This window comes from Protopterus annectens, chromosome 4.part0, assembly GCF_019279795.1.
Source record: "Protopterus annectens isolate FY-2018-M chromosome 4.part0, PAN1.0, whole genome shotgun sequence".
NCBI classification, from domain to species: Eukaryota; Metazoa; Chordata; order Ceratodontiformes; family Protopteridae; genus Protopterus; species Protopterus annectens.
This window is the reverse complement of record NC_056733.1, coordinates 939996594-940011815: the sequence shown is the minus strand read 5'-3', so window position 1 is coordinate 940011815 and position 15222 is coordinate 939996594. Positions and strand designations below refer to the sequence as shown.

The following is a 15222-nucleotide window of genomic DNA, read 5'->3' as shown; positions in this document are numbered from 1 at the left end:
ATGAGTCTGTCCTCGTTTGCCAAGTTTCCCTTCTGAGCTGACCACTAACACATATCTGTTCCTCTGGGACTAAAGACAGAATTGTGGACCCCCCCCACTAGTCACCATTCTGCAGAGATTACCACCGTGGTCCTTCTTTAACTTGTAGTCGTTCCCTCAACCGCTAACCCCTCTACCTGCAAAAACATTAATACAGGAAGGATAGACAGGCCTTGTTATGATTAATACAGGAAGGATAGACAGGCCTTGTTATGATTAATACAGGAAGGATAGACAGGCCTTGTTATGATTAATACAGGAAGGATAGACAGGCCTTGTTATGATTAATACAGGAAGGATAGACAGGCCTTGTTATGATTAATACAGGAAGGATAGACAGGCCTTGTTATGATTAATACAGGAAGGATAGACAGGCCTTGTTATGATTAATACAGGAAGGATAGACAGGCCTTGTTATGATTAATACAGGAAGGATAGACAGGCCTTGTTATGATTAATACAGGAAGGATAGACAGGCCTTGTTATGATTAATACAGGAAGGATAGACAGGCCTTGTTATGATTAATACAGGAAGGATAGACAGGCCTTGTTATGATTAATACAGGAAGGATAGACAGGCCTTGTTATGATTAATACAGGAAGGATAGACAGGCCTTGTTGTGGATGGTCTATCTGAAGCTCAACTCTCTGACAAGCTAATGTAAGCCTTCTGGGGGGAAAAAGCAATGTCCACCCACTGACAGGAAATGACCATCAACACAAATCCCATCAGGCCACACTGCTTCCCATCAATTAACCTGGTACAAAAGTTATCACTCCGTAGGGTTACAACTTGTTTATTAATCTTCTGTGTGGGATGCCCTCAAATGCAATGCAATCTATGTATGCTATGTCAATTCCTTTGCATAAAGCTTCTGACAGTAAACAATTTGTTTTCTCTAATGAACATGTCTGTAAGCAACTTTTGTTTAAAAATTTAAAAATTCCAGTGACTCAACCTTCTGCTTATTTTGCATCCAATAGTTTCTAAGCACCATCTTATACTGTAGTATGGACAACAGCTGCTGATTCTATACAGGACCAAATCATCAAAGACCATTTGGTTGCACCTAACTCACCTATCAGGCAACACGGGCAATTCAAAAATCATTCATAACTTAGACAGTTGAGACCTAGGATTTAGTGACATTAGATGAAGTGGGGGCAGGTGTAAGGATGTGTGAATATTACCCTAAGGACAGAAAACGTTTTTTGCATTGCCTCTTCAGTCAGTGTTGACCAAACATGTAATGCCAACGTGGTCTTTGAATGACCTCTCTATTAAAAAGACTTAAAGCTGTTGCTGCTACATTGCTATGGACTAACACTGACATGCACACACATCTTTGGTCAGCAACTAAAAGACACCACAAAATGCACAAAACCTGGAATGAGACAGCTGTGCTTCTGAACATCTACCTACGTCCACTTAACATAACTTAGCCCAGTTCTGCATATTGATGACCAAAACACAATAAAGCAAAGCTGTGGCTATGGATATACTTTACTGGCCACTGGAAGTATCTATGTTTAATACAAAAAGTAAAAAATGATGCTTTAATTCATATAAAAGTTATAACTTTATTTAGAGCCACAACGGACCCCGGGAACTATCGCCCTATAAGCCTGACTAGCCTGGCCTGCAAGGCTATGGAACGCATCATCATGGAATTCATTAACAGAGACATTAGGAACCTCCAAACCTTGGCCCTACCCAGTTTGGCTTTGTTAAGGGCAGATCATGCCTCCTAAATCTGGTGGACTTCTTTGAGACAGTTACCAAGGCAATAGACGAGGGAAAGGAGGTCCACACAGCCTACCTAGACCTCGCAAAGGCTTTCGACACCATTCCCCATTATAGCATTATAGACAAGCTCACCAGCTTGAACATAACCCCTACGTCACGAGATGGGTTGCCAACTGGCTCATGGAGAGAACCCACATGGTGAGAGTTGCAGGCTCTATGTCAGACTCTAAACCGGTTACAAGTGGCGTCCCCCAGGGATCAGTCCTAGGACCACTCCTGTTCGGTATATACTTCTCAGAGGTACAGGCAAGCATAGGAGGACTATGACTGACCAAGTTCGCAGACAACTGCAAACTAGGGGCCATAATTGATTCTCCGGCTGATACAGACACCCTCCAGATGGGTTTCACTGAGACGGATACCTGGTGTCAAAATTACAGACTCAAGCTAAATGCCAAAAAGTGCATAGTCATCCCTTTGGAAAAAACAAAGTACCCACGAACTACCACATAGTTGGTAGTCCCCTAAATACAGAAAATGTAATAAGGGATCTGGGGACCCAACTATATAGTACTCTCTCCTTTGATAATCATACTGCCAAGGTGGTTAGAAAATCCTTCTATGTGGCCCACCTAATCACAAAAGGGTTCGCATCTAGACCAAAAGAGGTTATTGTGCCTCTCTACTCATCACTCATTAGACCCATCATAGAATACAACGCCCCATTTGGGATGTACCTTACAAGACACCTGCAACAGCTGGAAAGACCACAAAAGTACCTCATCAAGAGGATTACTGGCCTCAAACAAATGCCCTATGCAGCCCGACTCAAGAAACTCCAGCTGTACTCGGTTGCATACTGCTTATTCAGAGGTGATCTCTGCCTGACATGCAAGGCCATGTCCAACCCAGAATTGATGGACATGCTCCACCTAAAAAAAAAAAAAACAAATCCCGGAGAGCCAGATGCTCTAGAGATATAAACCTCACCACAACGATAAACAGAACATGCTGGCGGGATAGATTCCTGTCCCAGAGACTCCCCATGCTTTGGGACAGGATTCCAATATACATCAGGCAGAGCCCCTCACCAACACTCTTCAAGAGAAACCTTGACGGGTGGATGGGAAACAGAAAATTTACCCTGGGGATCACTGCAGTGGCTCTGCTGGACAGTGGCGCAGGGAACTAATGGCTCTGCTGGACAGAGGCACAGGGAACTAATCTAAGGGGGTGGCGAAAGCCAACACATTCTGGCTAGGCTTATAAATGCCCCAAGGCAAATAAATGGCTCTGCTGGACAGAGGCACAGGGAACTAATCTAAGGGGGTGGTGAAAGCCAACACACTCTGGCTAGGCTTATAAATGCCAACGATAATCCTGTTGAGGAAAAAACAGCTGCACAAACACCAATAGCGTACTAATCTTTAATAACCGCTTTCGTCGAGAGACTTCTTCAGAATACATTTTAGAGCTCATGACACCATTTAAATATGTTAATAGTAATTGGCAATCAATAATTCAATAAAATTAATTAAAATTAAACTCAAAAATATTAATTAAAAAACTTCATCTGAACACTTTTATCAATGCATAATTTACCATCTTTTAAAAAACATTTAATGTTTATGGTGTCATTCAAACCTGGGAATTTATCAGATTTTAATCTTATTTGCCATAAGGTTTCCCTCTGTTCCACATAATTTTTAAAGTCACCACCCCTCAAATCTGATTTACAAACTTCTTTAACTGAAAATGTAAATTTCTTAAAGTTGTGACAAACTAAAGAGTGTTTAAATAAGGCATTTGTTTCATCCTGACTTTTAATACTATAAATGTTTTCACAAATTCATGTTTTTAGGCACCTGGTAGTCATTCCTACATAAAAAGCAAGACAGGTGCTACAAGTACTGATGTAAATAACACCTTTAGTATTACAATTTACATATTCTGGTACTTCAAAAGTTCTGTCCATAGTTTCTATCATTATTAATGGCCCTGGTGAAATGTATCTACACATATTACATTGGAGACAGGGAAACATACCTTTCTTATTTATTTTACTAAATGCTAAATCTTTATTATTATTTTCTAAGGCTTTTTTAATATTGAAGGTGTTTCTAAATACAAAGTTAGGTTGTTGTCCTATAACTTTGCAAATGTCAAGGTTTCCCTGGATTATTTTCCAATTCCTTTCAAGTAAACATCTTATTTTGATACTATCACTAGTCATGTCCAAAGAACAAACTAATTTGTTACTAATACCAAAATTGTTTGGTACAGAGATTGAAGAGGTATCACTGTTATGTGTATCGTTGTTTAACAATGCTGGATAATGTGTATTTCGTTTACTTAAAACTTCATTTATTATGTCTTTCAATAATGACTCATTATATCCTCTATCAATAAACATGTTGTTAATAAAATCTATTTCTTTTTGTAAGTCACCTTCCTTTGATGTCATCCGACAGGCCCTAATGAACTGTCCCTTAGGTATATTTCTAATAATATGTGTGGGGTGTCCACTTTAATAGTGCAGGTAACTATTGGCGAAAGTCTTTTTTCTAAAAATCCGACTGTGGAACCTATGTTCTAAGGAGTCCCACCAAAAAAATATATCCAAAAAGTTAATCTTTAACCCTGTAACTCCTTGAGTGAATTTCAAAAAATTCATAGAGTGACTGATAGTGGAAAGAAAATGTTCAACTGTATCATTATTTCCTTTAATGATGAAAATCAAATCATCAACAAACCTGTGATAAAACAGAATTTGAAAAATAGTTTTTAAGGGACTAAGAAACTCTTGTTCCCACCAAGACATTACTAGGTTAGCATATGAGGGCGCAGCTGGAGACCCCATAGCTACCCCTCTTTTTTGTCTGTAGTAAGTATCACCAAATAAAAAGTAATTGTGATGTAACATAATTTCTAAAAATCTACATATGGTGGAAACTTGGCCTGTTTTGTATTCAGATTTGTTACTTAATAAATTACGTATAGCCTCAACGCCCTCTTCATGAGGAATACATGTGTATAGGGAAACCACGTCCAAGATGAAAATAATGTGGATGCTTGGATCAAATATATCTCTGTCAGCAAACTCTTTTAATTTTGCAAAAAAATGCCAGGAATCCTTAACAAAGGATTCCTGTTTGGAAACCAGTGGCCCTAAAGTAGCATCTATAACAAGTGATATCCCTTCTGTAACAGAATGTGGAGAAGACACTATCGGTCTAAAGGGTGGGTCTAATAAATTTTTGTGTACTTTCGGTATTCCGAAAAGAACACCTATCCTTGGTTTGTCTATAACACAGAATTCATAAACATCTAAGTCAATCTCATTAGACATCAGGGCATCATACAAAAAGGAGTGTATTAACCTATATTTTTTATTTATTTCATATAATGGAACAACTTCATATTCATCTCTATTATTTAACAATTCCAGCATTTTCTTCTTGTAGGAATCCTGGGTCATGATGACTATATTTCCCCCTTTGTCACTTCTCATAAACCTTAAGGTGTTGTTTTTCTTACGCAACTGGTAGAAAGCTTTTCTATCATTAGATGTTAAATTATTATTACTTCTAGTACTCTTGGTTAAGACTTTTTCAAGCTCTTGTATGCATACTTCTTCAAATACTTTAATTGTATGGGTTAACTGAGGGTTATAAATAGAAGGTTTAATTAAAGCTTTGTTTGTCAAAGGAATGTCATGCATCAGATATTGTAAATTTAATTTCCTAGCATACTTTTTTATATCAACAACTGTTTTACCATAATCAGCTCTAGTTGTGGGAATAAAGTTGAAACCAAATCATAAAACATTCATCTCATTAATGTTAAAATTAACATCAGTTAAATTAATAATGTCAAAACCTTTAGTCTGTAAACTTAAGTCTCTTCTCCCGAGGAGCTCGACCCCAGAAAGGTGCGACTCCTCATTAAAATAGTTTTTTTTCACTGGTGGAATCTTCTTGGCAAAAAAATTAGAAGATGATGGTATAAGGTTAGTAGCAGAAATGCTTTTAACCCCACTAGTCTTAACCTTGACGATGTTGTCATCAGAAATATCTTTTTCTAAATCTTTATTAGCAGGTTCTTCATAATTGTTATCACAATCGATGTTTTCAACAGTTCCTATGTTGTTCGTACTGATGGTACCAGTAGTAGCCTTAAATGAAATGGTTGAACCTCTAGCTACATTTCCGATGTCGTGAATGGTAGCTTTAGCATTACCAGTCACAACGGAACTGTAATTACGCAATTAATATTTTTGAGTTTAATTTTAATTAATTTTATTGAATTATTGATTGCCAATTACTATTAACATATTTAAATGGTGTCATGAGCTCTAAAATGTATTCTGAAGAAGTCTCTCGACGAAAGCAGTTATAAAAGATTAGTACGCTATTGGTGTTTGTGCAGCTGTTTTTTCCTCAACTGGATTATCGTTGGTTTTTACAAGTTGTGTTTTTTATCAGGCTTATAAATGCCCTTGGGCAGATAGCCTAGTACTTACCTATGAACCTATGTAAGTAAACATCATCAGTGTCAGTGGAATGGACTGCATACTGCTACTGGAAATGTAAATGCATTCTGGATGAGTGTGTAGCATTTGCAATTCATACAGAAAAAGCAGACATGGCATGTTGTGTATACAGCCCACATAAGTTAGAGAGGGGCTGGTATGTGGACATGGATGTAAGTGGTCAAATCTACCATTTGGAGGGAGGTAGCTAAATAGTACAGTTGTGTACACCTACCATAAATGTAGATGTTTGAGTATCTTCACTGTTGCAGTCATGACTGTAGGGTTCTCCCCTGCCGGCAGGCAGCCCTCGGTCGGCCAGAATCCCAAAGTCTGGGTCCGGCGTCGGCTGTTCAACCATGCTCCCTGACGTCAGAGCGCCAGGAGTACAAAGCTGACAGCCGACGCCATCTTCTCCAGTTTTTCTTGCCCCAGATGTCAGGAGTCCCAAAATGAAAAAGGTCCCATAACCTTTGCAAATACACCTCAGAAGAATGGTGAAAAAAGGAAATACACAAAAGTAAAAATAAGAGGGGACAGGAGGGAGGGAAACCCAGACTGCAACAGTGAAGACACTCGAACATCTACATTTATGGTAGGTGTACACAACTGTACTATGTTCATCGTGTTTCACTGTTGCAGTCATGACTGTAGGGTAGAATCCCAAAGCTGAAAGAAAGGGAGGTGGTCATAAAGAAGAAGGGGTGGCTAAAATGCCCTGCAAGACTGCAGAGGCAAAGCTTGCCCTAGACTTAGAGTAGAGAGGTAGATTGTAGTGCTTAGAAAAAGTATGCACATAACTCCAAGTTGCAGCTTCCAAAATGTCTTTGGTAGGAACTCCCCTGAGGAAGGCCGCAGAAGTGGCAGCAGCTCTGGTGGAATGAGTCCATATACTCCCTGGGATTTGCTTTCCATGGTGTGAATAACAAAATCTGATTCCATGAGCAATCCATTTAGAAATGGTCTGTTTTGAAATGGCTTTACCTTGGGAACTTGAAGCATAAGAAACAAACAATTGTTCTGATTTTCTGATGTCCTTGGTTCTGTTCAGGTAAAAACGTAGTTGTCTGTGTACATCCAAGGAATGTAAGATCCTTTTCCCCTTTATTTTGAGGAGTGGGGAAAAAAGTTGGCAAGTGGATAGTTTGATTTAAAGCCACTTTGGAGACCACCTTAGGCATGAAGGTAGGATTAGTCCTCAAAGATACCCTGTCTTGATGAAAAATAATATAAGGTTCCACAGCCATAAGAGCTTGTAACTCTGAAACTCTCCTGGCAGAGGTTAGGGCTAACAGGATAGCTGTCTTCCAAGATAAGAACTTGATGTCAGAAGAGGCAGCAGGCTCAAAAGGAGGCAAGGTTAGTTTTTCCAAAACATAGTTGAGATCCCAAGCAGAAATAGGAGGAGATCTAGGAGGTCTTAAGTTCTTAGCTCCTCTGAGAAACTGTCTCATGAGCTGGTGGGAAAAGATGGGAGGGTTTGTATTATAATGAGCAGAAATAACAGAGGCATGTATCTTAATGGAAGAGAAAGAGAGACCCTTATGTAAGAGATCTGTTAAGTAAAGTAAAATTAAAGTAATGTTAGGAAGAAGAGGATCAGAATCCTGAGCCTGCATCCAGGAACAAAATCTTTTCCATTTTCCTGCATAAGATTTTCTAGTGCTAGGACGTCTGGCTTCTAAAATGACATCCATAACCTGCTTGGATAGGAAAGAAGAAATCAAAGGCCCTGGATTAACCAGGCCGCCAGGCTGAGAGTTCTGACATGATAGTGTAGAACCTAACCCTGATGTTGGGACAGAAGGTTCGGAGACTGAGGTAAAACCCAAGGGGGCTCCAGGCATAGGTTTTTTAGAGTTGGATACCAAAACTGCCAAGGCCAATTTGGAGCCAGCAAGATTATTATCTTGGGCTTGTCCTGTTTTATCTTCAATAAAACCCGTGGAAGAAGAGGAAGAGGCGGAAAGGCATATCCCCGAGAGGTTCCACCAACTGAATGACAGGGCATCCACTTTCCAAGCTTCTCTGTGGAAAGTCCTGGTGCAAAAATTCTGTAGTTGATGATTGAGATGGGATGCAAAGAGGTCTATGTGAGGACATCCCCAGACTGCTGTTATCATCCTGAATATATTGGTGTCCAGCATCCACTCGTGTGGATCCGAAAGGTTTCTGCTCAGACTGTCTGCCAGGAAGTTTTGTTTCCCTGGTAGAAACTGAGCTTGAAGATCCAGATTGCAAGCTAGAGCTGTGTTCCATAGTTCCATGGCTAGTCTGCAAAGGGGGTAGGAATGAGATCCCCCCTTGCTTGTTTATGTACCACATAACTGTGGTGTTGTCTCCGTATTAGTAATTGTCCTGGTTGTAAAAGATTCCTGAAGGCCAACAGAGCTTTCTGAACGGCTAACATTTCCTTTAAGTTGATATGCAGGTGCTTGTGATCCTTTGTCCAAAGGCCTTGCAGACAATTGCCCTGAAAATGGGCTCCCCAAGCATAATCAGAGGCGTCCGTGGTTAGAATCTGAGTGGCAGGAGGCAGACGGAAGGGTTTCCCTTTGTTTAGAGCACATGCCCTGGACCACCAAAGAAATTCCTTTTGAAGGCAAGGAAGGACGGAGAGCAGTATGTCTAAACTGTGGCAATGCTGAGACCATACACTTTTTAGGTAGCACTGTATTTTCCTCATGTGTAGCCTTGCATATGGTACGAGAAGGATGCAGGAGGCCATGTAACCAAAAGCCTGCAGGAATTTCCTTGCAGATAGTTGAGTTAAAGTTGCCAAGGTTCTGAAAGTTGAAGCCAGCTGTAATTGTTTTTCGGATGTCAGAAATGCCATCTGGGTTGTGGTGTTTAGAAGTGCACCCAGAAAAGTTATCTGTTGTGATGGTGTCAAATTTGACTTTTTTATGTTTACATAGAATCCCAGGAACTTGAGGAGGTTCTGTACAAATTCTAGATGCTGGAGTAAGACATCCTTGCTGTCTGCCTGAATTAGACAATCGTCCAGATAAGGGTAAATTTGAATTCCCTTGAGTCTGCAGTAAGCTACTACTGGAGCCAGGCATTTGGTAAAGACCCTGGGCACAGTAGACAATCCAAAGGGCAGCGCAGAGAATTGAAAGTGCCTCGATCCGGCCTTGAACCCGATGTATTTTCTGCAATCCTGCCTGATGGGAATGTGTAAATATGCCTCCTTTAAATCCAAAGTTACCATCCATGCATCTTTGGCCAGCATTGGAAGTAGCTGCTGTAGAGTAAGCATCTTGAATTTTGGAATCTCTAGAAAGGTGTTCAAGACCGACAGATCCAGAATGGGTCTCCATGAGTTTTGCTTCCTTGGGACTAGAAAGAGCCTTGAGTAAAAACCTTTTCCCATCTCTGAAAGTGGAACCAGTTCTATGGCATTCATAGCCAAAAGAGCTTCCACCTGGTTCAAGGCCTCCGTCCACTGATGTTTTGGAAGGTCTGTCCATCCGCTTGGCCTTGGCAAGGTATGAAAATGGAATTTGTAACCGCTTAAAACCACATCCAAAACCCACTTGTCTTGGGTTATTTGAGTCCAATTTTGATAAAGAAAGAGTTTTCCTCCAAGAGGGGTGTTCAGGCAAGAAATTCCTGTAGCCCAACAGAGGGAGTCATTGAGTTTGTTTCCTTTGAGTTTGTGACCTGTCCTCTCCTCCCCTAGGGGTGGAAGCAGTCCACTGTCTTGGTCTATAAGAAGCTTGTGTTTGAGGCCTTCCTCTGGAGCGTCTATATCTATCCGTCTGAGGCCTGTCTGAAGTGGGAAAGGACCAACTTTTTGAAGGTCAATTCCTGCTAAATCTAGGTGGCTGTACTTGTAAAAAATCTTTAACTGTTTGCATGGATTTCACCTTATCCTCCATCTTTTTAATCACCTCTTCAGCTTTTGATCCAAACAAAACATTATGCTGAACAGGAGCATCCAATAATTTAGCCTTTATTTGTTCAGGCAAATTTTGTTCCTTTAGCCATGCATGCCTTCTAATGACTGTGCCACCGGCCGCAGCCCTACAAGAAGCCTCCAAGGCATCAAATCCACAGTGTAAACCATGCTTCCCAACTTGTTCAGTGGCATGCAATAAGTCATGTAATTCCTCATCATCTGCACAGGCAGAAATGGAAGTAAGCTTTTGTTTTAAAACAGACAAGAGAAATCGCTGGTATTTTAGCATATGAAACTGACAGTTTAAAGCCCTAATGGACAAAGTAGCAGAAGTGTACACCTTTTCCCCCATCTTTCTAAGGATCGAGAATCCTTTTCAGTAGGAATGGGATTTTTGGCAGAAGCAGCCTTAACTCCCTTAGGACCCTGAGAAATGGTTTCAGGGTCAGCAGAAGGGTTCTTGTATAAAATCTGATGGGAATCAGGAACCCTGCAATATCTATCAGGTTTAACAGGAGCAGGAGGAAAAGAGTCAGGGGTTAAGTTAGCCTCCGAAAAGGCATCATCCACAATATCCAAAACAGGAGGAATAGCCAGGGGTCTATGTTGGGGAAGAAGAAGAAAATCCCTCAGTCTTTTCTTAGATTCCGAATACTCCTGTCCTTCCCAGTGGAAATGTTCCCTCATTTCAAGCAAAGTTTCCCCAAAAGAGAAATCCTCAGGGGGAGAAGCTGAAGGAATGGATTCCTCAGCATCAGAATCCTCATAAGGAGGGAAAGAATATTCCTGATCAGAAGAAGAAACTGAGGAAACAGAAGCCTGATCAGAGGAATCATAATAAACATCCTGCCTTGGTCTTTTATCTGGAGGGGGATGTGAACCCCTAATCATAGTAAGTAAATCCTCCGCCATCTTGAGTAACTGTTTCTGTGACTTGGGAGCCTGTTCAGAAGAGGCCTGTGTTGTAGTCTTTGATTTAAGAGGAGTCTTTGCCTTTGTCTTTGGCTTTGCCTTTATTAGAAGCTGAGTAGGCCTGAAAACCCCTTCGGAAGCCGGTACCTACACAGAGGCTCCGGACCCATCCGAAGGAGCATTGTCCGAAGGTCCTGCAACAGAAATATTTAAAGGCCTGGTTGGCTCCTCATGAGAGTCCGTTTCGGCCGTCAGTTCTGAAACGGCCGACGACAGGGGCTGCAAAAGCGCCTCACTGACGACGGCCAAACCTGAAGCTGGCTCCGCTTGTGCACTATCATCAGATTTGGACCTCGGAGGCCTGTCTTTATCCTTGCGACATTTGTGAACTCCGGTAGCTGGAACCGTATCCAACGACATTTTGTAGTTAAAGCGCCTACCGAAGTAATGAAAAGCAAAATCGTACCTTCGCTTAATTGTACGTTGATTGAATCTAGCACAAAACCGACAACCAGCTACGTCGTGGTCAGGGCCTAAGCAAGGAATACAGTAAGAATGAAAATCCTTATGAGGTATTTGCTTCCCACATGAAATACAATTATTAACTTTTTCTGACATCGGAGTGGAGCAAGAAAAAAGTTTCCCCAATGGGGTACTTAGCTTTGAGTGGAGAAGAAAATCTTCGGACTGAAGTAAATCAGAAAAAATCGTCAGGAGTTAGCCAACTGGCACTTGCGAACTGCTATCACCGCACGGCAAGAAAGACTGGAGAAGATGGCGTCGGCTGTCAGCTTTGTACTCCTGGCGCTCTGACGTCAGGGAGCATGGTTGAACAGCCGACGCCAGACCCAGACTTTGGGATTCTGTCCGACCGAGGGCTGCCTGCCGGCAGGGGAGAACCCTACAGTCATGACTGCAACAGTGAAACACGATGAACATCTGCTTCCATCACACTGAAACCAAACAATGACTAGGGATAGCACAACATTACACAAGACCAGGATGCACAAAGTGACCTACCAAGAAGTACACTACTGTAGACGTTAAGGCCCAGCATGCAAATGTCCTCTGTCAGACAGCACAATCTCACTCTAACGGCACATCAGGATGACAAGAGTGGGGACTTAAGGTACAGAAAAAACTCATCAAATGCTGGATAATGGCCCCATCAGGCAGCTCTCACCTCCCAATCTTGGCCCTTATCAGAAGAGAGATACATTAAGGGAACCTCTTACTGGAAAGGGGTTCTCCTTCATGGAGTGATGTGGAGTAGTCAGTGTGATTAAAGAAGAATGGACAAAGAAATCTGACAAAAGAAACTGACAGTCGGTCAGTGCACAGGACATAAAGGAAGCAAAAATGAAACTTGTTTCTGGTAAACATTTATCTAAAAAGGCAGCTTAGTAGCCAGTTTTGGGGTCAGATTTTGAGTTTTACTCATCAGTCCTTGCAATTTCGATTCAGTTACTGTCTTGGGTGATGGACAGCTGGCAAAGAGGACAGGACTCTCCTGCCAGAGGTTGTACTGAGGGTGAGAGCATCCACAACTGTAAAGACACAGTAGATAATACCAGCAGAGTAGAAGGAATAAAGGGTGTGAACAGATATCCAGCATGGATACGAGCACACTGATGCAATCACTGATGCAATCACTAGTGCCTGGAGGAAGGCAGGGTCTAAATCAAAATGCTCTCAGGTAATCAGATTTTACATGAGTACTCCCCTGTCTCTGTCCGTTTATGTACTGCCCTAAGGAATCTGCTATCTACTAGGTTTAGTATGTGCAGACTGGGCAGGCTTGGCTGTGGGGGTGGCTCCTGTCAAGTCATCAGATATATTTTACATAAGTGCTCCCGACTGTCTGTTTATATACTGCTCTTAAGTATGTGTGGACTGGGCAGGCTTGGCTGTGGGGTGAAGAGGGGCAGCTGCACTGCTTCATTGACTAGGAAAAAGGCATTGGGATGTGACAACAAAAAAAATCATGTATTGTCAGAAAATAAAACCTCAGGTTACTTAGACTGTTCATTAAAAAAGAAAAAAGAGCATTTGATATACACTATGCAAATTGCTTACTGCAGAAGGCAATATTATGGTGAGAGTCACTTGAAAACAACTTAACAAATGCCCAGAATATAATCAGAATTATACAGGACTGGAAAACAACAACCCAGAGGAGAATGCTATAATGTGAATAAAATAATGCCACTCAGTTTTCTTGACATTACCTGTGTTTCCATCTCCTGCCGCTTAAGTTTGATGAGTGACATTCCAGAGAAATCCATCGTATCTAAAGACAAAAATGTACAGTGTCACAAACAATCGTGAAGCTCATTGGCAGCCTCCCAACTAATGTTAATGCTGCAATGCCTAACCGCTACTCGAATATCAGACATAATCAAAAACATATGATTCAACATAAATGACATCCACATGGTTATGCTGCAGATTAGGACATCCAAGTACTCGAATGCAGCTTCAATATGTAATCCGATCCAGAGACCAAAGTAGATGAAGCTGTTCAAGGAATACGACACAGGGTGGAATGCGTACATGTAGGATAATAATATATTTATAGCTGGTGAACCACAAGACATAGTAAACTGCTTCACCCACATTATCACATGACAACACACACCATTGTAATCGGAAATTGTTTCATAATATTTTGGGAGAGGGAGGGAAGAAAGGAAAAAAAAAACCCAGAAAACATTATTTTAACACACACATCTTAAATATAACAGAAAATACAGTGGATATTTTATATCAGTTACTTTAAACTTTAATCTGTTCACCATGAAAAACAAAATATCTTACAGAAGAACTAATCTTTATGCTATCAACTGATGAGAGTTACCTGGTAACAGTAACATAAGGAAGGGGTGTCTAGTAAAGTGAACTGTTGAAAATACTGAACCTTAAACAACATACCTCCATGTCATGAAGTTCCTCCACTCAACAGATGTTTTGCAGAAATAAAAATCTGTAAACCTAGTTTTGTGTCCATCTTGCCACCAGCAGAACTGACCTAACCATTACTCCTCTTTCACACGTACCCACAAAAAATCATATGGTCCCCATAAGAGGCAAGATCTTTGATAGCAAGGACTGATACAGTCTAAATAAAAGTCTGAGAACTTTTAAATTTAACTTGCCCTGTTACAATATTTGATATGCCCCCCTCCAAAACTGCACCCACCCAGGCTAGCTGGAATACTACAGAAAAACTAATCTGCACTACAAATTCTCCAGTCTCCTCTAAGGTGTGCTACTGCAATACTGGGAGACCCCTCTCCCCTCTATGGAACGTGGGCCAGCTTTCTCTCATATTAGTTAGCCTTCTGTTTCTAAATGAAAGCACAGCACTGACAGGAAGACTCCCTATTTTTGCACCATCAGGCCATCCAAATAAACACTGTATCTGTAGAGATAAAAGGAGCAAGTGAAACATTTCCTGTTTATATAAGAACACTTAAAATAAACTCCTTTAATAACATATCATAATTGTCTCAAGTGATGGTCAAGAATGCAGTTGGAATACTGCATTCTGTTTGGAGTGATGAAGAACAGGGGTGTGACACCTCAGTCAGATCACAGTGCAATTCCACTTCCTGAACACACACACAGCTCTCCAAGAGAAAAGGCTGAGATGTTCCTCGGAAACAAAAATGTGCTGCAGGACTCTGTCAATCCAGCACAAAAAGGTGGATAGTGTGATTGAAACACTGCAAATAAACATTATTACAATACCTGTGAATTCAAGAATATCTGAAAAAATGCACAGTGTAGGATTTACAACAAATTTTACTCTCTAAATCTTTTATTTGACATTTCAGAATGCTGGGGTTTCAACGTAACTCCAGTATCATGATGGGACACCACTGAGCTGGCTTGGTGGATGCTTGGGTCTGAAACCATATTCAGGCTGCTGAAGATGATCCCCATGAAGTTACAGATGCCTGCACCAATTCAACTCAGTTTTCCTGATACTGAGAAGGAGCTTGGGCTGGTATGCCATGAGCATCCCGTATTTACTGGGGTGTATATATCTGTAAGTTTGGAATGTTGTTAAGATTATCTTAGTCCCTG

At 41.0% G+C, this 15222-nt stretch overlaps 1 protein-coding gene across 2 annotated transcripts in view; it reads right to left on the bottom strand.

Moving 5' to 3' along the window:
* HIP1R (huntingtin interacting protein 1 related) overlaps positions 1-15222 on the bottom strand; it is a 2955354-nt gene that overhangs the window by 237867 nt on the left and 2702265 nt on the right. For both annotated transcript variants that reach the window (XM_044068914.1, XM_044068915.1), the window contains exon 30: positions 13362-13423. In XM_044068914.1, coding sequence (XP_043924849.1) covers positions 13362-13423 — 62 coding nt within the window. The remainder of the gene's footprint in view (positions 1-13361; positions 13424-15222) is intronic.